The 27,864-nt window shown below is 40.7% G+C and overlaps 2 protein-coding genes across 2 annotated transcripts; one reads left to right on the top strand and one right to left on the bottom strand.

Moving 5' to 3' along the window:
- On the top strand, positions 1-26,860 carry aldh1l1 (aldehyde dehydrogenase 1 family, member L1). Its single transcript, XM_056401489.1, has 23 exons — positions 1-155; positions 1,984-2,122; positions 3,713-3,947; positions 4,036-4,201; positions 5,874-5,975; positions 6,319-6,408; positions 7,469-7,606; positions 15,898-16,023; positions 16,103-16,194; positions 16,852-16,999; positions 17,089-17,208; positions 18,285-18,412; positions 19,307-19,457; positions 19,582-19,652; positions 20,929-21,034; positions 21,646-21,733; positions 21,865-21,958; positions 22,048-22,147; positions 23,054-23,152; positions 23,854-24,019; positions 24,100-24,205; positions 24,931-25,130; positions 26,338-26,860. Exons 2-23 carry the CDS (start codon positions 1,996-1,998, stop codon positions 26,391-26,393), a joined length of 2,709 nt encoding a protein of 902 aa, XP_056257464.1. The 5' UTR covers positions 1-155; positions 1,984-1,995; the 3' UTR covers positions 26,394-26,860.
- LOC130185174 (zinc finger protein 90-like) lies at positions 7,613-12,152 on the bottom strand. Its single transcript, XM_056401500.1, has 2 exons — positions 11,866-12,152; positions 7,613-9,499 (listed from the first exon to the last, which is right to left on the bottom strand). Exons 1-2 carry the CDS (start codon positions 12,056-12,058, stop codon positions 8,715-8,717), a joined length of 978 nt encoding a protein of 325 aa, XP_056257475.1. The 5' UTR covers positions 12,059-12,152; the 3' UTR covers positions 7,613-8,714.
- Positions 26,861-27,864: the final 1,004 nt, after the last annotated feature.

Below are 27,864 nucleotides of genomic sequence, written 5' to 3' on the forward strand. Positions count from 1 at the left end.
CGACGGGAGGAAATTAAAAGCGACAGTCTCCGCCCGCTCGCTCTTTTCAGGCACGCAGAGGAGCAGTGGGTCTGCCGGCCGTGGACAGGACGCACCAAGCTTTACCTTCTCCTTCTGGCTCTTATTTCTGTGCATGGTGCATAAAGCTTATTCATGTGAGTGCGGTGCTAATTGCTCCTCTGCCACACACACACACACACACACACACACACACACACACACACACACACACACACCCAAACACACAAACACACAAACACAAACACACACACACACACACACACACACACAGATTGAGTATGTTTGCAACAAGGGATTTTTGGTGTTTGCAGCAACATCTGTGGATAGTACCATCACTGTTAACACAGTATAGCTGCACATGACTCTGTAAAGTGTGGTGGCGATAATATGTGAGTATATTAGTAAGATTAATGTTCATACTCATAACTTGAGTTGTCTGTTTGTAAATGGACTGTCAAAAGCTGTAAAACTTCTCTGTGCCTGTGATTGGCTGAAACCAGAGGCAGGAGCCGCAGTGAAAGACGTGACTGGTTAGAGCAGGTTGTCAGGAAAACAGGCCCCGCCTCTTTCTGGTCAGGGTCAGTGAGGGTCAATAAACTGTCAGACAGTCACGGTTACTGAGCACTTTTACTGTTTATGGACTGTATATGTACATATGTACCTTATATATATTTATGGTTGTGATCATATTAGTGTTTTAATGTTGAGGATAAGTATCTATCTAACACCTGCAACTGCATCTAAAATACATTACAGCCTCCTGAAAAATAGATTGCAATGAATCCGACCTTCGTGACAGTTACAGTGAATCCTGTGAAACTCTGGTCGCTCTGGAGGCTGCAGTGTGTGGTACTGTTGAGCTGTGCTGTGTTACAAGGACAGTTCATATCAGTGAGGGAAGACTAAATACAGCTCAACAGCACCACAAACTACATCCTCCAAAGTGATCATACAGGTGAATCAGCACCTGTCTAAAGTCATTTCAATACATAGTCAACATTATAAGGAGGATTCACTGCAGGACTGTTGTAACAGACTGCAGTCTCAGCTAGGTGTTCCTAATAAACTGCAAACTTGAGTTTATATTGTGCCTGTGTAACATATCTGCACAATGTGTGCATAGTCTTCTTCTTCATACATTTCTGTGTTAAAGTGATAAAAACAACAAAGAGCTGCTCAAATAAATACAGCTATGAAATAAATCCTGAAATAAATAAATTAGATAATCAAACAGGAATATCCCAAAAACATCTTGATCATCTGCAGCTCTTCCAGAATGTATCTGCCAGAGTTTCAACTAGAAAGAGGAAACACACCTGTGCTGAGCTTGTTACATTGGCTTCCAGTAAATTTTAGGAAATAGATTTTTTATCATTTTAATGCATGGTGCACGGCGCTTAGACCCCTCCGGTCAGCTGGAACAGGCCGTCTGGTTATTCCCCGGGTCTCCACAAAAACTGGTGAAACTGCCTTCAGCTTTTATAGTCCAAGCTGCCTGATCATATTACAGCTGGTGCTACGTTATCATCGTTTAAATCTGAACTGAACACTTTCCATCTTAGCCGTGCTTTGCAGTCGTCTGGTTTTCTGCTCTTAATTGACCATTTATCTAACTTTTATTCCTTTGATTGGTTTTATATGTCTTAGTTTTATTGGACTAATTATTATTTTATTTAATCACATTTCATTCCTACTTTTTTAATTGTTCTCATTTACAAAATCTTTTTACTGATTGGTGGTTTGGTCTTAAATATTTTATTTTCTTAATGGTTTTTAATTCATACGTATCATTCATGTGAATGTTTTATCTTCACACTATCCACATAGTTTTTGCGGTTGCAACCATAATTCTTGCTTTGTGCAGCACATTGTGCTTCCACCTGGAATGAAATGTGCTGTGTAATCAAAGCTTTACTTTGATTCCTCGTTCTAATTGTCCTGGTGTGTGTCAATGCTCCACAGTGAGGTGTGAGGATGAAGATTGCAGTGATCGGTCAGAGCCTGTTCGGCCAGGAGGTGTACAAGGAGCTGAGGAAGGACGGTCACACCATCGTAGGAGTCTTCACCATCCCCGACAAGGATGGCAAGGCTGACCCACTGGGTGAGAACTGCACCGACTGGGACCTCAAACAAGGAATTTACCACCAGTTAGAGTGAAATATTGAACAAGTATCCAAACAAAATAAGCAATATTTTTAGCACACCTGTCCTGTATTGACTCATGATGGTGCCAAATGAAGTTTGGACTCGTCACACCACTGGTTTTGCCACTCAGGTCGTCCAAAAACTCAAAGTAGCTCTCCTGTAAAAATTTTATCTAAAAGAGAGATGATGATAAGAAGATAAGACGATGACATTATCATCATCTTTATATCTGGACAATCTACGGCAATAAAATTCCGTTTGAGTTTAAACTATAAATTCAAACTTCTTAGTATTCGGCTAAGATCAATTTAAACCTCTACCTTAAGGATTTACAGCACCCACAGAGACTTCATAGACTTCAGAGCTGTTTCATGCTGTAGCTGTGGTATGCCTAAATAATGTAACTATATGTCAGGGCTACAGCAGCTACAAATATGGCTCACAGGGAAAAGTCATGCAAGAAGTGTGATTGGTTAGTATTTGCTAACAAGTTTCTGATGGAGGTAGAGTTTGTCGAGAAAAGAATCCTGTCTTCTTCTCATTTGTCAAAATGAGAAGTGTCACTCGTCTTCATGAGCTTTCCTTTGTTCTGAAGTCATCTGAAGGTTTTCTGTCGGACTCTCCCTTCGTAGCTGAAAACCTTCTCAAATCTGGCTCTGAAGGTGTGAAACACTGTGGACGTGAAACTGAAATACGGCCAAGCGCAATATCCAAATAATAAAGATCAAATGTGTCACATTGTTGTTCATTGTTAGCACCATAAGTGTTGTGTTGCTACAGAGACGCCCCGACCCACAAATCATATTCTCCAGACGTAAAGGAACATGTTTGTTTGGTACAAGAACCAACGAAAATCACACTATCATCATTTTTTTCAGTGAAATTGAAAATGCAAAAACGACCATTCCAACTGAAATCGCAATAAGTGCCAAAATAATTCTTTTTTCATAGTCCTATAATCCAGCTTTTGAAATTTTACATCCCACATGTGAAAAAGTATTGCACAGTTTGCAAAATGACATTAATTTTGGGTGCAGTCAGAAGTGCAAACAATTCAAACTTTTAACCCACGTGCCAGTGCAGCACTATTTTATCACCATTTTATGTTTTTGTTCATTCTTGTTTCTTGGTGTTGTGAATCATTCCTCTTTGTTTACTACTGGTGACACACATCACCACAAAAGCTTTCTTAGACCACTAATCTCTGATACTATTTCCCATTTATTTCTCTTTTGATAATATGAAAAAAAGTTTTATTTTGAAGCTTCAGCACCAGCAGGTGTAGTTTTCACCATCTTTACAAAATTGCAATTGAATGCAACATTACATTTGGACTATATTCCATATACAGCCTTACATTTCAAAGTGTAAAGATACTAGAATTGATAACTGATTAATCATTTCACATTCACAACAACATTCACTATTCTGATAATAAACGGATTAATCGGATTAATCCTCCATTGATGATATCATCTTTAGATCTACCTTTGTTACTAAAACCATTTTTGCATGACACAATTTAAGAGTTTGATCATTCTTTTAGCCACTGAGGCCGAGAAGGACGGTGTGGCCGTCTTCAAGTTCCCCCGCTGGCGTGTTAAGGGCCAGGCCATCCCCGAGGTGGTGGCTCAGTACAAGGCCACGGGAGCCGAGCTCAACGTCCTGCCCTTCTGCTCCCAGTTCATCCCCATGGAGGTCATCGACCACCCCAAACACGGCTCCATCATCTACCACCCCTCCCTGCTGCCCCGCCACAGGGGGGCCTCTGCTATCAACTGGTGAGTAGTCTGTCCTCCTGTAAAAAAAACAAAAACAAAACCACAGATCACATGCCCAGTCTTTTACGTGTTGTCTCTGACCATACAGGACCCTGATCCATGGTGACAAAAAGGGTGGGTTCACAGTGTTCTGGGCTGATGATGGACTGGACACCGGGCCGATCCTGCTGCAGAGGGAGTGCGATGTTGAACCCAATGACACCGTCAACACAATCTACAAGAGATTCCTGTTTCCAGAAGGGGTCAAAGGCACAGTAAGTATGGTGAAGGAGCAAGGCATTATGGGTGGGGAAAAAAAACACGAGTTAAGGAGGGAGAGAGAGAGAGAGAGAGAGAGAGAACGATCACCTGCCATAGTTAAAGTTTAACATGCTTTTGTTTTTCCTCGGAGGTTACAGTCGGTCATCTGGCACAGCTGTGTGTAGGATGTATCAACAGCTCAGTCTGTCTACATGGTGCCTTATTTAAGAGTAGACTTTGGATCTTGTAGGATTGACCACCATACAATAAACACAGATGTCATTCACAGTTGAGTCTGCGTTCAGCCTGCGTTTGATGTAGCTGTACTGTTGTTTCTTGTCTTACATAATTTACAATTAAAGTTGCATGAATCTTTTTTTTTTTGGTTTGTTTTGGCCACTGGGGGCAGAACTCCACAACATGAAAAATCACAGACATGTGACATAAAAATGTACTTTTGAACACTTTTGAATGGAGCTGTGGACTTTGTCCACCTCAGTTGCACAAACGACTTATGGGTTACTTTTTACAGGAGGACAGTCTTTAAGTTCAGTTCACAGTTTTTACTTAGCGACAGCCGGAGGCATATTGTTTTTAGGTTGTCCATCTGTCCCTCCATATGTACGTATGTACTTGGACATTCTTGTGGACATGATATCTCAGTAACTCCTTGACAGAATGTCTTCAAATTTGGCACAAACAAAGTACTCAAGGATTGAGGTCAAAGGTCAAAGGTCATGGTGACCTCACAAAACAAGATTTTGGCCTTGTGAACACAATATTGCCAGAAATCCTCAAGGGAATCCCTTCAAATTTGACACAAAAGTTCACAAGGACGAACTGATTAAATTTTGGCCCTGGGGCTTAATCTTTTAAGACCGGGGTATCAATAAGCTCAGTTCTATTATCAGTTCTATTCTCTGTATTTGAGAAATTAAGAAAATTAATTTTTTTTTTATTGTTGCAACATAAAAGTTCTCCTGCACATTTTCTCCCACCAACCCTGCTTGTTATTAAGACATTCGTCTATGAATGATGCATTTTCGCTGTTACTAATCCAGAGGAGACCTCTCTCTCTCTCTCTCTCTCTCTCCCCCTCCCCCTCTGTTTTTTATCCATGGAAAACATCAAGTTTGCATTTCTTTTTTTTTTTTTTACATTATTGGGAGAAGTAGCAGTGCAGACTTGTTTAAATCAATCAGCACATAGATTAATGGATAATTAATCAAACATCAACACCATTGTGGGTAACACAACACAACTTTGATGAGTTTATTGATAGATTTTTGTTTGCAAAATGGTCAGTTGTGAAATAAATTATATGTGAATTGAATTGAAAATTACTGAGGTGGTCCTTTTAAGTAGCAGCAGGAATAAAAACTTTTCATTTACAGTCCAAAATATGAGCAACTCTTTCTCTTTTTATTAACAACACTAATAGGTGGAACCAGGAGAGAGCCCCCTCCATCTCCCTCATAGAGTCTTTACTAGTCACGATGACGACATATGCTGTAGGTAAAGCTAACAAGTGAATCAATCAGTGTATCATGTCATGGATCCTCCTGCTTCTCTATCTTCAGACGCCAGAAGTCCATTTCCACATGACAAACACTGTGATGGCAAAGTCCATACAGATAGCAGTCATGTGTTGCTTCAGTGAACTGAACTACATTGTTCTGGTTCCAGGTGGACGCAGTGAGGTTGATTGCACAAGGGAAGGCGCTGAGGGTCACCCAGCCACAGGAGGGAGCCACATATGAGTGCATCCAGAAGAAAGAAAATTCTAAGGTACAGATCCGCACAGATCACTACTACTTAGACCCGCTTGTGTATAAGAAAGCATGTGTAGAGTCTGTGGCATTCTTCAGTGTACCACGGTGCAGTTGATGATTTCTCAGCAGACATGAGTTGATTTCAGGGGAACAACAAAGAACTGATGAACACAGACTTTAAAAGTGACAGTTATGCTCACCTGGTGATTAAAGTTTTCAGGACGTTAAAGGTTCCATTTGACCACAGAAAATGCTTTTGTGACTGAGGAACTGTGAGGTCACAGGAAGTGAAAAGTCACAGTCTGATTCATTCAGATTTTTTGAGAGGTAATCATAACGGTTTTGCTGTTTGTTGGCAGATTGACTGGAACCAGACTGCTGAGGGTCTCCACAACTGGATCAGAGGAAACGACAAAGTCCCCGGTGCCTGGGCAGAGGTTGATGGGCAGGTAACAGGACACTGTATTTTTGGATAATCAGTTATTACAGCAATTTTTTTTCTTTCTTACTGCTGCTGTGTATAATTTTGAAGAAGAATCTAGACAAATGAGAGTATTTTTATATATTTTAGAGCTGCTCCAATATCATGTATGATTATAAAAGTATACATCACATATGGTAGTATATACAATTTTGGACTGAGAGAACTGCTTTTACTTCAAAAGGATCCTTTCAGAACAAACAGATGTGACTCAGACAATGCAGTCATATTCTTTGGATAATCGTTAACACAGTGATCGGATGTGTCCAAAACTCCAGTGTTTATCTGGACATGAAAACTGGTCTACACATCTGCTCGATAGGACTCAGAATGAATGACTTATTAATGTGTGCATGTTACAGAAAGGAATCTTTCCTTAGAACACAAAATGAAGCTGAGTGTGATTTACAAGGAGTGAAATGACTAATTACTTGCTAATGGTGATTTCTTACCATCATTACAAATAGAATATTTATGTTCACATCATGCTGTAACAGGTGATCGTGACTTTGATCTGGGTGTTGCTACCAATTAAAAAAACCCTCTGATGAAAATCAAGTGTTTAACCTTGTTAACATCCATGTGGTGTTTTTATATAATACAGACATATGAGTGAAATAATCATCAACACCATGACTGAGAATTTCCACCATGAACTGCAGTGAACAATGACAGTTTCATAACAACAGATTCAGTTAGCCAGGGTTTCATATGTAATGTACAAACTAGCAACTGTTGAACAGCAGCTGGTATTATAGCAACACATTCTTCAACAGTTTCTGTGCAGATATTTACAATGTGACACATCTGATGGTTAAATTGTTTCACTTTATTTGTATCATACAATACCCCTGAGAGGAAGGACATCTGTGTGAAACATCTGTGCATTATTTGATAAACCATTCAATTGGGTCATCTAGTTGCATCTTCTTTTATCTTATTTTTATTATTTCAAAAAAACAGAAACTGAGCGGAATTAGATATTGTCTCCACCACAACTGTGCTGTCTTGTGTCTCTGTTCCTGTAGAAAGTGACTTTCTACAGCTCCTCTCTGATGAATAAAGGCTCCACCGCTAAAGGTCAGGCCCTGGAGATCCCCGGAGCCAGCCAACCCGGACTTGTCACCAAGGCAGGCCTGGTGCTGTTTGGCAATGATGGCAATGCAGTAAGTGTCTCTGACTGAGCTGTTGTGCTTGCGTGTGATTTACATTTCATATCAAGCAGTTGACTTGATTATTTTGAATTATATTGTTAGTATACTGAAGGATTTCAAGGGTGAAAACTTTGAATATGAAAGCAGCTGATGAGTGTCTTTTTTGTCAATTATGTAATGTTCCTTTACATCAACAACCATTCTGGTAAAAAAATTGTTATATTTCTATTGTGGTGTATGACTGAAGCTTAGTAACATATTTCTTCTTTAAATATGAAAATGCAGCAGTGGCACTGTTGCACATGTAAATTTGCATTTCACATTCACGTAACTTGCTTATAACAGGATAGTCATAAAACGGAAATTTGTTACAGTCTCCCTACAACCAAACTGAATGTTCCAGACTGGAACTTATCAAAAGGACACCAGACAGTGGTTTCCAACTCCAGAAAGAAGTTTATTATTGAATAAAACCAAGTATTTAACAAAACTCATGGAAACAAAAAAGGGGGTGGAAAACCCGGCCAAAAAGAACAAAAGAAGGCCGCTGAACCAGCCGTGCCATGGGCTGTCACACTGAGCAAATCCCCTCTAACATGCCTCTTTAAACCAACCTAAACTGAAACAAAAAGCAATAACTAAACTACCGGTGATCCCCAACACCGTACTTAACATAAGAAACAAACAACAAACAACAAAAACCAGCACTCTGACCAAGGCTAGAGAACCAGGACCAGGCTGGGAGGAGATTCCCTTCCCCAGCGCCTGACAGGTAGATGGCAACTGTGACAGCAGACACACACAGCTCCATTACTCCAGTCAGAGTACAGATCCTCCTGCTCAAATATTTCTCCAATACAAGTGAAAGTTGTTCAGTGAGACTGTGACTTGAGTTCAAGTACTGGAGAACTTGATTTTAAAAATAATAAAGTATTCAAAAAGTCTATCACACTTTCAAAATAAAAGGGAAATTCATTGAAAAGTACAATATTTTTTTTGTGTAGTGGAGTAAAAGTCAGAAGTTTCCTAAAGGTACCAAAATTCACAGATGCCTGTGCCATGCCCTATTCTCTACTCGGATTTTTATAAAATCATCATTAATTAATGATGTCTAATACTCTCAGGCCACACTTTGACTCGTGTTCGATTTGACGCCATTAACTTTACAAACGTGCAACTTCATCGACTGCCTCTGAGTAAATGACTCATCACAATCCCCACATTTGTAGGGTCTCTCATTTTCATGTTTAGTTAAAATGTGTTTCCTCAGCACACGATCTCTGTTGAATGCTTGACCACAGACGTGGCACCTGAACGGCTTCTCTCCTGTGTGAATCCTTATGTGTTCTGTCATGTGTCCTTTCTCTTTAAAACTCTTGCTGCAGTATGTACAGCTGTGGGGTCTCTTTCCTTTGAGCACTTTCATGTTCTTCTGCAGATTTCTGTGATCGCGGATGAGCTCACCGTCAAGCTTTCCCCTGCCATCATTTGACCCTCTTTTATGTGTCTTGAGGTGCCGTGTAAGCAAAATTCTTTTAGTGAAAAGGCAGTTGCATATCTGACAGCTGTATATGGTAGTGTTAGTCTTCTTCTTAGAGCGCCCCTCCTCTGTTGTTTTCTTTGGCTCTCTGCTCTCCTCTGCTGGTGTACAGTCCTCTGCTGGTGTACAGTCCTCTGCTGGTGTACAGTCCTCTAACTGCTGCACTGTTTCGATGACTTCCTGCGTTAAGGCGTCCCCATCGTCACGGTTTTCAGCTGAAGGCTCTTCCTTGAACCCAGTGATCCACAGATTCACCTTCTCCTCTTTCATGTGGGAGGGTGCTGACTCTCCCACATGAAAGCTCGGGCACCTCTCCTGCTGGGAAATGTCCTCTGCAGATGTAGGTAGAGTTGGCTGTTTGACGTCTGCAGGGATGGAAACAGAAATGTATTAGACAGACATCATCGCCAAAACACTGCTTCATGTTAGCTAGTATAGTTCACAACCACATTTTCAAATCATGTGTATCCATCTTCACGTTCATCTGTTCCAATCCCTCACATCTTGCCAGTGACCTTGTTTACAGCCATGCTGCAGGTCGCCAGTCAATCACAGGGCCGAATGTCTGTAATTTTTCTCTAAATACACAGCTACACATTTTCATGCCTCAGCACCGACAACTGCCAGAACCAGAAGTATATTGTTTTTGGGTTGTCAGTCTGTCTGTCTCATCCTCGTGAACTTGTGAGTCTCAGTAACACTGATTCGAATTTGGTTGTGAAAGGTCAAGGTCATGGTGACCTCACAAAACAAGGTTTTGGTGTCTTGAATGTGTTATCTCAAGACCACCTTGAGGAAATCTGTTTAGATTTGGCACAAATGTCCACTTGGACTCAAGAATTCACTGTTGTGGTGGACAAAGGTCACAGTCATCTCATGTTCTTGTGAATGCAATATATCAAGAACACCCACTTCTGTCACACTGTGACCTCACAAAACACATTTTTGGCCATAACTCACACATTCATTCACTAATTATGACACAATTCCACTCAAATGTCTAAGGATAAAAACTCAAACATCAATATTGGTATCTTCCTAAAAATATCTTCCTAAAAAAAAAAACGACTCACTGACTACAAAACCCAGATTGCCTTCTTTCTCTTTATTTTGAAATGGTGTTACTACAAAGAAACAACTAACCCTTCGTTAGATTCAACACATGATGTACTTTTGAACTTAAACAGTAGTCGGCCTCAGCATTTCTACATCTGCAGTATATCACAGAGAGATAGTGACATCATGGACTGCCTTCATGTGCTTTTTGAACATAATGAGCACTGGCTGCACTTGAACGGCATGCTCTCCCTGTGTTTGATCCTGGTGTTTTTTTTCATATTCGAAGATCTGTGAAGCTTTGCCCACAGATGCAGCATGTTTATGGACTATCTTTAGTGTGACACCTTACATGTTCTTTTGTGTGACTTTTAAGTCTGTATCTCTTTCGACAAATGGGACAGGCAAATGGTTTCTCGTCAGTGTGCACTCTCATGTGACAGATCATTTGACTTCTGTTGTCCAATATTCGACCACAATTGCACAGGTCAACTCTTTCCTGATTGACTTTGACAACTATTTTTTTCATTAGCTGCAAGGTGCGATTTTAACTTTTTCTTCTTTGTATATACTGGAGATGCTAATGTAAGGCTAATTAACGATTACAGGACACCTGCAAAGTGAGTGATACTTGTATTTATAAGTCCCAGTTCTGTTGTACTCTATATCAGCACTCATGGAATGACTCCCGTCCAATCAAATTACTTGGTTGGGACTAATTACTAGCCTCATCAACGTTAATTTAAACCAGGCTTGAACAAGCTACTATATTATTATATATTAACGACTGTATTAGCAGGCCAGAACAGTCGACTGTCGAAAAGACATGTTAAGCCGCGTTTCTAAAAGGTTGCTCTACCGCGGCCTAAAGTCCCAGGAAGATTATGCAAAAGTATTACTTGACATTACATTATTCACAGCACTTTGAGGACGTGTGTTCGCTCGGTGCTCCCTGCGGACTTTTAAACATGGCGGGCGAAATAAAACGCGGGGAGTACTCAACCAGTCAGAAATGTTCAGCACTGTAGACCACACCCCCCAAAGTTCTTGAACCTTTGGAAAGTACTACCCCCGACCAGGTACCTTTTAAGGGTCAATCAGTTAACCCGGAGCTAAATTCTAGGGAATCCAATAAGCCACAACATTGAATGGAACTGTTGAGATCCCTGACTTATATTAGCGAGACTTAATAAAATAAGCCAGGATTTCTCTTGTATCTGCCTTGACGGAATAGGGCATAAATCATCAAGTTGTCTGCTGCTGCCTGAGAATTTACACTGAATGTGTTATGCGTGTGTATATTCCAATTAAAGAAAATGTAATTTGTTTATATCAGAACTTCATAGTCGTGTATAAAAACTTTAATAACAATTTACATTTTTCATAAAATTCTATTTTCGGTTGTTTAGCGCCTTGATGATGTTCCCGCTGCTACCACAACAATGGCTCCACATGTGACTAGCTGGGGAAAAGCCACGCCCACTCTTACTTTTTAGCCACTGGCTAAAAGTAGCCGCTAGCTACTTTTACTTTTTAGCCACTGCCTAAAAGGCTAAAAATAGCTAATGCTGCTGAAAGTAGCGAATAAAAACCCGTTGACTAACTCTCTTACATGGTGTTTTCTAATGTGATTTACTAACCGGGGATGAATAACGGTATAAAGTAACAAACATACCTGCTCTGTGCAATCTTATCTCCGGTTTGTAGACCAAATCCAGCAACCGCTGCAGTCTCTGGTTTTCTAGCTTGGTCTGGTACAATTCCTCTTCGTAGTTTGTCACGGTCCTTTCAACGAAGTCATAGATGTCTCCTGCAGCAGCGGTTAATCTTTCCGTCAGAAAGACGTTGAATGACTGAAGAGTGGCCATTCTGCAACCTGGTCATTCAAGTTGTGAATGCTCAACAAAACATGTTCCACTCTAAGTGGTCCTGCGGTACCGGAAGCTGCTATTTCTAGGACCCTAGTTATTCGCGCCACCTAGCGATTAGGTGGCGCTGGCGGCAGTTTCAGGAACGTATGTAACTGCCCCAAAGTGCCCAAAATATAACTTTTTATTCAAGTAATTTTTATGTGCATGCTCCACCCAAAACTTTTTTTTAATCCAATTGTAGTTTTAATGGTGTTTTCCACAAAAATACTACAAATAAAGATGGAAAGATTCCATGACTTTTGCAGTCACTAGATCTCAACCAGATATTTGAAAAGCTCAGAGAGGCAAGACAGAAGGATCTCATGGGACAGATTCAGGATTATATACTGTATATACTTCATATATATGTGTGTGTGTGTGTATATATATATATATATATATATATATATATATATCCGTTAATACAATAACAAGGAATGTAAACAAATGTGTGCAACAAGTGGGCAAGTGGAGGACACTGGGGGACAATCACACTGTGCCCCCTCATGGAAGACCTGGGTGAAGAGTGACTCTGCCACCTGTCCAAAGGTTTTGTTGTTGCCATTCATTTTCTGGACCAGGCTCATCCCATCAATGATGGAAGTGGATGGGGTTGGGATCTGTTCTGCAGGAGACACATTCTTTTTCAGCTCTCTGGCAAGTGCAGCCTTGTTCGTTTTTTGTAGGGACCCATCAGCATTTGCGAGTGCCCATGGCAGTGGGCCCAGTGGGTAGACAAGGACATCCTTCATATTTATCTTCCTGCTTTCAGCCAAAAGGATCATGTGGCTGAACAGGTTTCTGTCTGCCTTCAGCACCACGTCCTGTCCTTTCTGTCCTTTAGCTTTTTTTGTGCTGATGGTCTTCAGAATTTGCTTGGTCATCTTGTCATGGAATTTCAAAGATGGTGTGTCCTCATCTAATCTTGTTTGCTTGAATGCCTTGTAGGCCTCTTCTCCTATCTCATGAGCTTTCAGGAGATCCCTGGTCACATCAGGTGGGGCCATGGAGCCAGTGGAAAGGCTAACCAGATCGTTCTCATCAGGACCCATAGGATTGAACCACTTGTTTTCCATAAGCTCAATGAGAGACTGGACATCTGCTTCATCTCTCTTGATCCTTGGACCGTGTAGATCTGGATGGGACAGTCTGGACATGCCTTGACCTGTCAGATCTCTTAGCTGTCTGAGGTACATGCTTCTGTACTCAGCGGTTAGGTAATATTTGGCCACAGCTCCTGACTTCATTCTGAATCCCTTTGTCCCTCCAGCTGTCTGGGTGTCTTTGTTCACCGTTTCTTCTATAGCTTGGTCAACAGGGATCCGGCCAAAGGGATTGGTGGAGCCCAGTTGAACAGAGAAACCTCCTGTCATGAATTCTGTGTACACATCTGGGTGTGTGATGGACAGCTGAGACATCTGGGCGTAGTAGTAGGGGAGGCAGCGTGCGTAGTTCGTCCTGTCATATGCAAAGCACCATGGGATAATTGCTCGAATGCTTGCCAAGTGTAGCATCAAGTCTCCCTCTCTGGATGCTCGGATGAGCCACAGCAAGATTTATGTTAGTAACATTGGCGGGCGTGAATCAATGCTTCTGTGCTTTGTTTTGGCAACAGTGGGGATGGGTTGGACAGGGACTGGGTTGACTGTCTTTGCTTGCACAGCAATTCCATTGACTCTGTGAGATGTTCCCTCTCCACTGATGGTTTCTTCAAGACGATCAATATTGTCCCAGGCTAGAGTTGTGAATACACCAGGATGGATGTTACTTGGTAAGGCAATGTCACTCCCTGATGCTGAGCATTTCTGAAGACACAAGGCAGTGTCGATCTCTTCCATCTGTGAATAGGACACACTATGACCAAGTCGGTTGAGGATGTTTATGAGCTCTACATTCCCTGTCAAAGACTTGACACTGAATGGCAGAATGATGTGCTTGGAAGGTATGATCTTTCCACATGTCACTGCATATACGATGTCATGGCCAAATGATTGTAGGAGCCACTGAACTCTCTGGGATGCATGATCAGGATCATTACAGCCTGTGAGTAGATGGCACAGGAAGACACTGAGTGACTCTGGAATGGTAGGACATTCTGCCTCTGGTTTGACTTCAGGTGGCCAGGCTTGAGGAACATCTTGACTCTTGATGTCCCCTCTGATGGCTGCGTTTACTATGACATCTTGGGCACTGGCACTTTTCAAGGTCTGCAGCTCACTTTTAAGGGACAGGTTTTCTTTGATGAGTTCACTCATGGACAGGTTACCTGGATAAAGGAGGAGTTTTCCTTTTGCATCAGAGAAGATGTGCAAGGCTCCAGCAAACTCACTCTCCAGCTTTCGTCTTATGTGCTTTGTGGTTGATTCCTTGACTTGGACAATTCCTTGGGACTTCATTGAAGAAACCAGTTTAGAAGTGAGATCAGTCATTGTCATCACTCGAGGATTGCCAAAAAGCTCTGTTCTGATGAAGAGGAACAGCTCATTGTATGACTGTTTCACAGCAGCTTCATACTGGGCATCATCGGTAGCATCACCACCATCTTCATTGTTGGAAACCTCTTCTTTGGTGTACATTTTATAGCATGACTTGTGGTAGTTCCCTTCAGCTGCTACAAGGTCTCTACTCACTAGGGCAAGGATTCTGCCGTCCATTTTCTTTTGGGCTGCACTCCTGATCTTTGAATCAGCACACATTTGGCAACATTGTATCAGTGCTTCTCTTGTATTCTGTCCTTTTAGATATTTGCAAGTTTTCTGACAAAAGATACACTCTATAGGATATGTCCTAGAGGTACTTGGGGCACGTCAAGCTTTTCTTTTCAATTCTGTCTCTTCAGCAAAGCTACTGGCACTTGGCTTTCCTTTTTCAAGGATACCATCAAGGAGTTTCTTCATAGTGAAGATAGTGCGACACATTCTGTGGTAATAAATTGCTGGAGTCTGTCGTGCAGGAATGTCCTTTGCCAGTTCCAAAACCGGTGCATGATTTCGTATCTGAGCTGCCCTGAGCAGTGTTTTCCAGGAGTCAACACTTTTTACTGAAACCAACTTATCTCCATCATCAGAACAATGGATGATGCACTCCACCTGTGGTTGCTTTGGTAGTGGGTTGTTACTTGCTTGTTCGCCAGTGGCCATAGCTAGGCAGTTTCAACTGCAACATACAAGATCAGATGTAGCCTTGTAAAATTAATATAACACACAAAAAAAATTAAAATCACAATTTATTATATAAAAGATATACATGATTGTAATGGAGACATGGGGCAAAACTGGAAAAATGCAATTCTGAGCCTTTCAAGGTCACCAGAGGTCAGATACAAATCGCCTCCATGTCTGAAATAAAATCTTTAGGTATGTAGACTATGCTGAAACTTTCATCCTGCCTTTCCATCTGGTGTACTATATATTCTTCTCCCAAGTGTCTTTCCCATGAATGTGAATGTAGCTGTATACCCCACAAGCCCTGAATTCAATGGTAACAATATGTTCAGTTCAAACTTAATATGATCTTTTTCAAATTTGTGTTTGAGAACTTTCTTGCTTCACGTTCTACTGTTTCCTATAAACTGCAAAACTCATACGTAGGCTACCAGTTGCATGTTTATTTTATGTGCACTGTTAAGAACAGTATGTCCAAACCTTATCCTTGATATGTTGTCTTGCGTGTAATTAAGGACTGTTGCTAAGGAGGAGTGCTACTGCAACATATGACCTTTCTTGATATCAGGTTTTATTCAGTTGTTATGATCATTTCACACCCTTGTCCGTCGCTCTCTCTGTCTCTCTCTGAAGCTGTTGGTGAAGAATCTGCAGTTCGAGGATGGGAAGATGATTGCTGCAGCACAGTACTTTAGCTCAGGGAGCAGCGCTGCTGTGGAGCTCACTGAGGAGGAGAAAAGCTTTGCTGAAAAGATGAGGGTAGGTTTTCTCACTGATTCAAGGGAAGTGGAAAAAAATTGCCAGTGAAATGCTGATTTTTAACAATGTTTCCTCACAGGCTGTGTGGCAGAGCATTCTGACTAATGTGAGTCATATCGAAGACTCCACTGACTTTTTCAAGTCTGGTGCTGCTTCAATGGACGTAGTCAGGTAATGAGGAATAAAACTATGTAAAATTGCATTGTTGTTCCTATTCCTCTCTCATTTTAGATTACAATCTGTTCAATTGTGGTGCTTACAACTTCAAATAAAAATCTGACAAGCAGACATGGTGGGTTGCTGTAAAAAGGTGGTATTGTGAACAAAGAACTGCGGCTGCACTTGATTTGACTTTGATTTTTTCTTAGGTACTATGTGTTTCTATATTGTTAAACGTTCCCAGCAGAAAATAAGTATAAATATAACTTAAAAACACAATAAAGAATAAAAGCAGAATAGCTCACTTCTCCGTATCCATTTTTATTTTAAGTAAATATTTGTTTATTTAGTTATTTATCTGCCAAAATACACTGAATCAACAACAGAGTTTGTGGGAAATACGATATGACAAACACTCTCACTAACAATACCCCTGGTGTTAGATAGAGGCTGCTGACTAGTCTTATTTGTTTAGGGCCATTAGTCTAAGGTATCATAACTGAAATAACTTTCATATTTTGAAGTTTGAAAGAGAAAATCCATGCCACATGACCTCCAATACTTCATCATCAATCCATCATTTTCCTTGGTCTCTTGTGTACTCGCCATTCCTCTCCAATTTCCCGCTCCCCTCCTCTGCTTCATCATTCTCCTCCTGTGGCTCCTTAGGCTCGTAGAGGAGGTGAAGCTTCGGGCCAGTAGCTGCCAGCTGCAGAACGAGGACATCTACATGAACACCACCTTCCAGGAATTTATCCAGAAGTGCGTCAGGAAGCTCAGAGGGGAGGACGACGAAGAGGAGCTGGTCGTCGACTATGTGAGTGCAATTTAAATTCATAGAGAACTGTAGTTACTGACTGACAAAGCGATGTTGATTGTTGTCATGTACACTGTTTAATTCCACAGGTGGAGAAGAACACCAACAACATGACCATACAAATGCCTCATCAGCTGTTCATCAATGGAGAGTTTGTTGATGCAGAGGGAGGAAAGACCTACAAGACCATCAACCCGTCTGACGGCACAGTAAGTGATAAAAAAAACTATAGAATTACATTTAGAGTATCACAGTATCTAGAGTATCTTTATTTTCCCTGATCAGAAGTTATTTTTCATTAATATTTTTGGCTGGACCACAACAGCGGGGCTAGGTGCTATGTGCTATGTCACTGAGTTGGATCAAACAGGTTTTATTAGTGAGTGGTTACAGCTGCAGTGTTGCCGACTTAGCTCATTGTCTATAGATTTAGAGACTTGTTTCCAACCAGACTGGGTATAAACCTGGTTCAGGTCTGGACTGTGTATAGATGCTGACCAAGGGTTTAGGACTACACCTCTTTTTATGCGCAGTCTACTGAGCAGCTCTGGTTTACCAGCAAATAAACTACTTTCATTACATGTATCATTATTACTAAAGGAGGCAGAGGAACAACTAATAAGACACACCGAGAGAGAGAGAGCAGGAGAGAGGGAGGGAGAGAGAGACAAATCATCAGTAACGAGGCTTCGCACTAACGACTATGACCAACTCTACATATGAAACAGAGGGAGTTAGACATAAAGACCTGCCTCTAATAAAAGTCTGTTACTTTCTGGAGTTGAAGTAAATAAAGAATAAACTATTGTGGATCCAGATCTCTCTCTCTCTCTCTCTCTCTCTCTCTCTCTCTCTCTCTCTCTCTCTCTCAATTAGTCCGTCTCTTCTAACTTTCTCTCTGATCATGTTACAGTAAATCCAGCTGAAATCACAGCCCAGTCTTTGTCTTTCATTCTTGTTATTATACTATATTATATATATATATTGCTGTTGATTGGCTGCTAGGTTACAGGTTAAACTGTCTATCAGACACAATATGTAAAAGATGAAACTAACTTTGATATTATGCAGGTTTTACAGACTGACTTCATCAAGATTTGAATTGAAAACACAGAAGGCTCCACCACCAGTCTTCAAATTGAAAAATAAGAAAAAATCACTATCCAGTATATTGTTGTACTCTTACAGAACTGACCCCACAGGGAGGGAGAGTGTCTTGCCTCAGGGTTGTTTAAGTGCCACTGTTGTCGTCTGTATCTCCTACATGTGTCTGTCTGTCCTACAGGCCATCTGTGACGTGTCTCTGGCCCAGATAAGCGACGTGGACAGAGCAGTGGCTGCTGCTAAGGAGGCCTTTGAAGAGGGAGAGTGGGGGAAGATGAACCCGAGAGACAGAGGCAGACTCATCTACAAGTCAGTAACTCTGCAGCTTCAAAGACCCTCACTCAGCTCTTGACTTGTGATGGGATTCCTATTCGAACACAGTTTTCTGCCAAAGTTTAATTTATAGATGCAAGTTTATTAAAACAACATACACATACAAATTCAATTTGATTATATATTTTTTTCGCATTCATTTCTCATTGATTTTGTCTTGCAGGACAATGTCTATCTTCCTATTTTGGGAAAGTGGACCATACAATATATAATATCAGCATATATTAACAGGCTTTAGGATGGATAGACATTTATGTAACATTTGTGTATAATATATTATAACAATATAAGCATACATAAACACACATATTTGTATGGGGTAGACATATATGTTGTATATGAAATTATTCCACATTTTTAATAAGTTCCATATATAATTTTTACATACCTGCTTTTACTTTATATGTACATAAATACCATACGTGGAAATTCATTACATATACATATATTACATTTTGTGTATTGGGGAAACCATGATATAAACAGTGCTGGTTTCAAACTATTCAAAATTCTTCATTGAAAATGTTTTATGCAGAAGGAAATTGATTTAATGTGTTTGTTAGAGCTCAAGGTTACACACACTGTGTTTTGGTGAGAACCAGTGACTGTAAACTCCACTGGGTACCTCTAAGATGTCTGGGTACTGTATATAATCAGACACCTGCCTGCCAGACTGAAACATGTACTTTACGTGGTCATATTGGGGACACTAAAGATAATCATGAAAGGGTCTTTGTGCTTTAAGTTGGCCTGATAGTATTTATTTACTTTGCATTTATATTTAGCACCAGAGCCTGACTGAAGTCTTATACTCTGACATTATCAAGCATGTTTCATGATGTGAGTGACCCTCTGCCTCCCTGTCCACAGGCTGGCTGACCTTATGGAGCAGCACCAGGAGGAGCTGGCCACCATCGAATCCATCGACTCCGGAGCCGTTTACACACTGGCCCTCAAGACTCACGTGGGCATGTCCATCCAGACCTTCCGCTACTTTGCTGGCTGGTGTGACAAGATCCAGGTGAGAAATTAGCTTTTAAAGCTCATAAGATGAGATGAACGTTTGATGACTGCTGTCACCAAATGATAGCACTATATGGCTACTAAGCGATAGAATCAAAATAAATGACGTCCTCTTCCCACAGGGCAGCACCATCCCCATCAACCAGGCCAGACCCAATCGTAACCTCACCTTCACCAAGAAGGAACCAATCGGGTGAGAATGAGTCGCTTACATGTCTGTGTGATTAAACACAAACATGTTGTCGAACCCATGTTGAGCAGATAGGAAACGATGACATTACATATGTTATTTGAGATTGCATGAATAGACACGCCTGGACACGACCTTCGGTTTGCTGTAAAACAGTAACTGACTAGATTCAAACCCTCTGCTGGGAATGGGCGCTGCTCTGTGGCTGCCCGGTGTTCCCGTCAAATGCACAGGATGCGTTTCCCTACATGGATCAATAAAGATTCATATCATTTGTATCACTCACCTAGTTTTTAATGTCCGCAAAGAAGCAAAATGCAAGTTACTCTACCTGCCAATTGTATAAACGTGCTGATGACATGGTGCCAGCTGGTCGTATACAGTCAGAGGACACATCACTCACATATTTCCACTACATTGGTGAGTTGACCAAGTGGTGTGAAGATTGTCCCAGTTGTTAGGACACACCACTGTGCCTGTCATTATTTTCCACCTGTTCTGTCTCAGCCTGTCGAAGCGGTAGAACGGTTCAAATATTTAGAAACTTTTTTGAATGCACTTTAAGTTTTACAGCAAACACTGAACACATGTTTAAAAAAAATCAATGCAGCGCTTTTAACTGATCAGGAAATTGTAGTCATGTGACATAAGAGCGTTTTAGAGGCTGTTTACAGAGGTCTCGTGGGAAGTGTTTTATCTGTTAATATGTGCACATGGTGTGGGCAGCTGGGGTCTAACAACAAAAACAGACTGAGCAGGATTACAAACACGGCCAGTAACATTACTGGGAAAGAGAAGGAACAACTGGAGTGTGTAAACAGAAACCAGGTGAAACAGAAAGCTCCACAAACTGATCCTGTTCATCCGCTTTTTAAAGACTTCACTAAACAGGGAAAACGCTGCAACAACCAAGAACAGTTACAGAAAGTCCTTTATACTAAATGCAATAACTTTGTTGAATTCAGAAGCATCATCTCTGTTATTGTTGTCTGTCCTGTGCATTTTGTGCTAATTTTATTATTGTATTTACTGTGTCACAAAGATGTGATGATGTGTTTTAACCAGCCTGTGGAGCCAAAGGCAAATTTCCACATTTGTGAACAATAAAGATTATTGTTATTATTATTATTAAATGCTATAGAACACCTTAACTTAAACGTATGAGCACTTAAACTCCCTTGAATCTCAATGTTTTTCCCCATATAAGGTAAATACAAAGATGAGGAGAGAAAGAGGACTGAGTCTTTAGTAAAAGCCCTCCCTTTTTCTTTTCTCTCAGAGTGTGTGCCATCGTGATTCCCTGGAACTACCCTCTGATGATGCTGGCCTGGAAGACAGCAGCCTGCCTGGCAGCTGGAAACACAGTGGTCCTCAAACCTGCTCAGGTCAGCCTCCACTCTGGCCGTCAGACTATTCTCATACAGGACTGAATGAAAACGGCTGTGCAGTCTGCAGTGATACTGTTGACACAAGTCAGAGCCGCATATTGAGGCATATTGTTTTCTGCTTGTCTGTCTGTCTGTCTCATTCCTGTGGACACGACATCTCAGTAACACCTCGACAGATTTTCTTTAAATTTGTCACAAATGTTCACTTGGACAGTGGTTCCCAACATGTGGGCCCTGCCCCACTAGGTGGACCGTCAAATCATTTGGAAAACAGTAAAGTTTTGTTGAAAAAACGTTACTTAATTATAAAAAGATAAAAATCTAAATATTAATTTTAAATGTCTTAAAACTAAATGATCATTAACAGCTTTAAAAATGTTTAAAAACCTCCTTTCATTGGTTTTTTGTTACGGGGTCCAGTGCGGGCCACCAACATTTTTGAGATTTTTAAGTGGGCCATGAGTCATTAAAGGTTGGGAACCACTGGATTAGATTTTGGTGGTGAAAGGTCAAAGTTCAGGGTCACAGTGATCTCACGTTCTCGTGAATACAATATATTTCATCACTTGTGACACACTGTGACCTCACTAGGTTATGTTTGTCTCCAGGTGACTCCACTGACGGCTCTGAAGTTTGCTGAGTTGGCAGCAAGAGCAGGACTGCCCAAAGGTGTCGTCAATATTCTGCCTGGGTCAGGTAGGAACATACTTGTTTCTTGTTTTATGGTAGATCATCCCCAGAATAACCAAGCGCTTTTTAAACAAGCAGCTTTTCACCCGAGGCTGAGCCGTGTTGCGTTGTCAGTAAACTCATGCTTTTCTTTTTAGGTGCTCTGGTGGGTCAGCGTCTGTCTGACCATCCTGACGTCCGTAAACTGGGCTTCACGGGTTCCACTGAGATCGGTAAACACATCATGAAGAGGTGAGTGAACCACATTTACAAAACCTGATCCAAACTGAATTAAACTTTGCTGCTCATCTTCGTGTATGTTTGTTATTATTCATCTGAAGCTGTGCAGTTAGTAACGTAAAGAAAGTCTCTCTGGAGCTCGGAGGGAAATCCCCACTCATCATCTTCAGTGACTGCGACATGGACAAGGCTGTGCGCATGGTAAGAGGTTTTTGTCATATTGCGCTCATTTAAAAACTACAGTGTTTAATCTTTTTTCTAATATTTTGTTCTTTGGAGTTATTTGTTTTTTAACTCCAAAGCATATCTTAACGTAGAGAGGTTCTGTCAAAAGCTTTTCTGACCCACAGTCATTGAATAGCATTTATGATTGAACTTCACCCTTCTATCCAATCAGATAAGGCCAAAGTTAAGGGTGCGCAGCTGTCAGTCAGTAATAACCTTCTGGACCCGTATTCACAAAGCATCTTAAAGATAAAAGTAGCTCCTAACTTCACGATTTAGGAGAAACTCCTAAAAATAATGGGTGTGTATGATGTCGGGTCAGAGCTCATTTATTGTTTGATGAATAGCTTGCCTTACAAACGGCTTGGAGATCTCCAAGTTGTCAGCATTGCAAAGTTACAATTTCCCTGCGTTGCCAAACACTTAGTTTCCGCACTGATCAGGTTGTTTCAGTCGGAGATGTTACTGCATCCCTCACAAACTCCACAACGATCATTAATCCTGATCATTATTAGGATGTCAGTGTTCAGTTGTCCTGGAAGCAGACATTAAAGTGGATCATGTTAGCATGAAAAGAAGCTGTCCCCATGTCGTCGCTCTACCCACGACCCAAATGTAGATTCATTCAGTAAGTAATAAGTTTGTAGTTAACGCCATGAGTAACCAGCGTTACACTATCAGCTGCTGGAAGATGTCGCTGTGGCTGAAGCACATGATTCCTGCATTCGCCGAGACAGCGAGGATGTAGGTTGAGGATGGGGCAGGAAGAGGAAGTGGAGAGGTCGTCTTGTGCCAGTGCCAGCTTGATTTCGAGACCTTAAATATTGCAGCTTTAAATGGTTACAGAGTTAAAAGTACTGTGTTGATGTGTGTGTGCTCCAGGGCATGAGCTCCGTCTTCTTCAACAAGGGAGAGAACTGCATCGCGGCGGGCAGACTGTTCGTGGAGGACACCATTCATGACCAGTTTGTTAAGAGAGTGGTATGTGTCTTTTTATCTAACACTGCTGAGGTCTTATGAATCACATTTTTCCCCACACCACTGACAAGCAAAAAGCTTCCTATAGACAATCTCATTGCATATGAATCCTTCAACTGCAAATTTACCTCTAAAGCCAACACAATAAGTACATCCTGAGGTGGTTTTCATGAGCTTCACCGCAGCATGTAACCATACAGAAATGTAATATCTGACATATATGTCCCTATAAGGGGATTTATCATTATCACATGTATATATGAAGGATGGATGGATATAGGAAAATATAAGTTTACAATGAAATACCCATAGTAAAATTTCTATATGAACATATATTAAAAATATCTATGTGATGAATTTTATATATATTTAATTTATATATAAGTTCATTAAAAACATACATATAAAAGTTCTATATGCTTATTCTGTAAATGTTTTCTTATGAACTGTGAAGATAAACATATTTTATATTAATGAAAAAAATATAAAACACGTTTATCTAGGAAAGTGTTCTCAGACTTGGATCTAATGATACGATCATTCAGCTTGTTTGGTTCATTTTGATCAGTAATGCCCACCCAAAGCACATATGATCAATTTGATTATTCTTTCAATTTATACAGGAGGCATCATTGTATTTCCTTTTGTCTGTAATCTTATTATTTTACGTTCTAATGTGAAGACCTCTGTGTCTTTTATCTCAGGTTGAGGAGGTGAAGAAGATGAAGACTGGTGATCCACTGGACCGCGCCACTGACCACGGTCCTCAGAACCACAAAGCCCACTTGGACAAACTGGTGGAGTATTGTCAGACCGGTGTGAAGGAGGGAGCCACCCTGATCTGTGGGGGCAAACAGATCCAGCGACCAGGTAAGACAACAGGAGACACTGGATGAGATGGATGAGTTTGACCCGTCTATGTGTGTGTCTCATTATATCTTTCCTTCCAGGTTTCTTCTTTGAACCCACAGTGTTCACTGACGTACAAGACCACATGTACATCGCCATAGAGGAGTCGTTCGGCCCCGTCATGATCATTTCCAAGTTCAAGGGCGGGTAAGGATATAACTCGAGCTTACGTCTCACTTTGATATGACTCGTATCCTCATTCCCGCCATCTGCTGGCGTCCTGGTGTTTGGTCCGACAGCAACTTAAATTTTGAACAGCACACAACAAAACTTGTGCAGTCAGAAATCTGTCCAAAATTCAATCTATTTTATCTTTTAAAGACCGTTTTACAACCAAAAATCTGTCAGTCAGCTCCAGACTGAACAGAACTCAGACTTTTAACAGGATCCAGGAGGAGGGACCACATCACACCGGTTTTAGCCACTTGGCTCCCAGTACATTTTAGAATTGATTTTAAGATCCTGCTAGACTGTTAAAGCTCTTCACGGACTCTCTCCATGTTATATATCTGACCTCTTATGACCCAGCTCGTAGCCTGAGCCTATATATTTTTTGGTTTTATTGATTTCTCCTGATCACTCTCTTGCTGGTGACGCTGCCTCTGGTTTATTTGCACTCAAACACTTTATTTGTATTTCTGATTGGCTTGTTTTAACTGTTGCCTTATATGACCTCTATGGTTTATGATGCTGCCTTGTGTGAAGCACTTTGTAACCTGGGTTTAGAAAAGTGCTCTGAAAGTAAAGATTATTATATCATTATTATTATTATTATTTGCTTGCTTTAAGACGTCATAAGATTAGCCTTGAGTCTTTTCTTCTCTGTTCTGACCCCCCCGTCTCCACCCTGTCTCCCTGTCTCCCTGTCTCAGTGAGGTGGACGATGTCCTGAGAAGGGCCAATGCTACAGAGTACGGCCTGGCGTCAGGCGTTTTCACTCGGGACATCAGCAAAGCTCTGTACGTCAGTGAAAGGCTCAACGCCGGCACAGTTTTTGTCAACACCTACAACAAAACGGATGTGGCCTCGCCTTTCGGAGGCTTTAAACAGTCTGGTTTTGGCAAAGACCTGGGTAAGAAAAACTGCTGCTGTTGATCTGTAGCTGTGGTTCTTTCATTTATGGGTAACACTTTATATTTGCCTTCAGTCATCAGTCATTAGTTAATGATGAACAAATCCTTCCGAAAACGTTGATATACATTTGTAGATGGTTAGTAAGCGCTGTGTTAACATGTCACGAATGTGTTGTAAGTCATCGATAAACTTTTAGTCAATGAGACAATCATAAACAAATCATTAGTAAGTGATCAATAAGTTATTCACCTGTAAGTTATTCAAAGATTAATCTGTTGTAAGTCTATAGTAACGGTATCTCTACACGCATTGGTTAATCAAATGATGAACAAGTAATAAGTAAATGATCAAAATATAATTTGTTGACTCATGGTTAATTACTTGTAAGTTCGCCCATTACAAGCACAAAAAACAATGATGATCAAGCTATTATTAAATGAACACTGAATGATTTGTCTTGAAGTGAACAGACATTTATACATGAGTAACAGTTAGTGTGGTAAACAGTGACCAGGTGGGTCAGAGGTAAATACAGTGACTGGTTCTGTGTGGAGCCGGTGGGATCTGGCCATGAAGTGAACGTCTGAAGCAGTTCTGACCTGCCAGTGAAGCTCGTCTCGATTTCCCTCCGAGTGCTGCCCCCCAGGCAGCACTGAGAAGCACTGCAGTACAAACTACAAAGTGTCCCTCACCTGTAAGAAATGTAAACACATGGCTAAATCATTCACAAAGCTTTCTGCATCCCCCTAATCTAAAGTGGAAAACTGTTGTCTATGTATAAATGTGTAACGTAGAATTTCCAATGTGCCTCAACTGGTGCAAAGGAAATGTAAATGTATAATTCAGCCCTTCACTAATCATATGCAGAGCTTTGTGTAGACCATTAAGTTGCAAAACAACCTATAGATCATTTTTTCAGATCATTCTCTGAAGCTGGTTTTTATCTATTCTGACCAACGTTGTTATAAAGTGTTACCCAGTTATGTGTTGTAATAGAATTTGTATTTCAAACAAGGGAAAGGAAATATAAATAAATGTAGGTCATAGTTTTAGTCACACTGTTAATGCAGTTAATTATTACAATGAGCTCATCATTCAGAGGCCGCAGTGTGTTCATTAATGTTGATAATGTGGTTGGTTACTGTGACCGTGGTTGACTTGATTAATTTCCATACTTACTGTCGGTCTCTCTGTTACACCAACAGGACAAGAGGCTCTCAATGAATACCTGAAGACAAAGGCAGTGACCATCGAGTACTGAGCCGCATCACAGCAGACAGGAAGCACTGAGGACATCAGCTTCCTGCATGCAGTGACTTCTGCACGGACACTGGCAGAAGAGATGCTTAAGGAGATGCACAGGGCCACGTGGAGTGATGTCATCAGCTCAGACCTGCAATCATGCCCCAAGAGTAGTGACTACTGACTGTTGAACTTAGAGCCTTAACATGCACTAACACCTTCATTCTGTCTAAGTCCTCTCAAAAGCACACGCCTGAGCTTTGTTGTAATAAATATTGTCCTGAAATATGGAAATGATGTGTTTGTAGGTAGCTCAGGTAACGTCTGACACTGTTTTGTTATCAGTGTGTTTGAGGTACAAGATAGAAAATGGAAACAGATCAAATAATTCATTTCTAATATGGCTTACATTAGGTCAGAAAAGTCTTAAGATATATAACATTTCTATTCATTTTTGGTTATCAATGAAAACTACTGAACACCCGCCCCCCCCCTGCTGTGGATCTCTTTATTGCTGTTGTTGTTGTGTTTCTTTTTCATGATGCATTTTTAAAGGAATAGTTTTAACACTTTGGAAAATGAACTTTCTTAACTCTCATACCTGTACGCCAAATACACAGCTGTAGCCAGGAGACAGTTAGCTTAGCATGAAGACTGGAAACAAGAGAAAGCAGCCAACCTGGCTCTTCTAAAAGATAAAAAAAAAAATCCTTTTGCCAACAACTCTAAAGTTCATCATCACGTTGTGTCGTGTTTTATTTGTACAAAAACTGACATGTAAAAACGATAAGCTGTGGTCTAAGGCAGTGGTGGCTGCACAGGAAGGACTGATTACTCATTTATTTATTTTTTTAATTAATAATAATAATAATAATAATAATAATAATAATAATAATAATATTAATAACAATTATTATTATGAGATAGGCTATTTATGCAGCAATTACAGGCCTTGTACTTAAACTTGTTGCAGTGTGGTGAGAAAAATATTCACTATTCAAACTAATTATCATTATGCAACAAAACTGTAAAACAAAATTACAGTTGTGAGTGTGAAGCAAACAGTCAAGCAGAGATGGGGTCTTATTGGTGGAGGGTTTGAGGGGTTTTCTGCTGCCAGCAGTTCTCTGATGTGCTTAAAGCTGCTCCTGTCCAGGGATTGGATCCTGAGCTCCTGAGTCCATAGACAAACTGAACCTCCCCATCACGACCTACTTAATGAACAACAGTAGTAAGTGCAGGGCTCACTGACGCCATTTAAATGCTTTTAATGTGAAGCTGCAGCTGTTTGCATCAGCACAGAATATCAGCAGATACTTATTTCTTAATACTGCAAATATATAAATATTGCATTACTCTCATCAGTGGGCCACAGGCTTAGTCACCATTATTTTACCTCATTCAGTGACTTAAAAATCTTTGAGATAAGGAAGGTAGAGATAGGGAACGCACTCCTACTAGCACATACACAAACACACACCTAGACATAA

Source organism: Seriola aureovittata, chromosome 2 (genome assembly GCF_021018895.1).
Source record: "Seriola aureovittata isolate HTS-2021-v1 ecotype China chromosome 2, ASM2101889v1, whole genome shotgun sequence".
NCBI classification, from domain to species: domain Eukaryota; kingdom Metazoa; phylum Chordata; class Actinopteri; order Carangiformes; family Carangidae; genus Seriola; species Seriola aureovittata.

Excerpts from the sequence above, each read along its gene's own strand:
- aldh1l1 (XM_056401489.1), top strand. The coding sequence starts at position 1,996 with ATGAAGATTGCAGTGATCGGTCAGAGCCTGTTCGGCCAGGAGGTGTAC. Across the intron at positions 3,948-4,035 it reads GGGGCCTCTGCTATCAACTG|GACCCTGATCCATGGTGACA; the intron begins GTGAGTAGTCTG and ends CTGACCATACAG. Across the intron at positions 22,148-23,053 it reads TGGACAAGGCTGTGCGCATG|GGCATGAGCTCCGTCTTCTT; the intron begins GTAAGAGGTTTT and ends TGTGTGCTCCAG.
- LOC130185174 (XM_056401500.1), bottom strand. The coding sequence starts at position 12,058 with ATGGCCACTCTTCAGTCATTCAACGTCTTTCTGACGGAAAGATTAACC. Across the intron at positions 9,500-11,865 it reads GATAAGATTGCACAGAGCAG|ACGTCAAACAGCCAACTCTA; the intron begins GTATGTTTGTTA and ends CCATCCCTGCAG.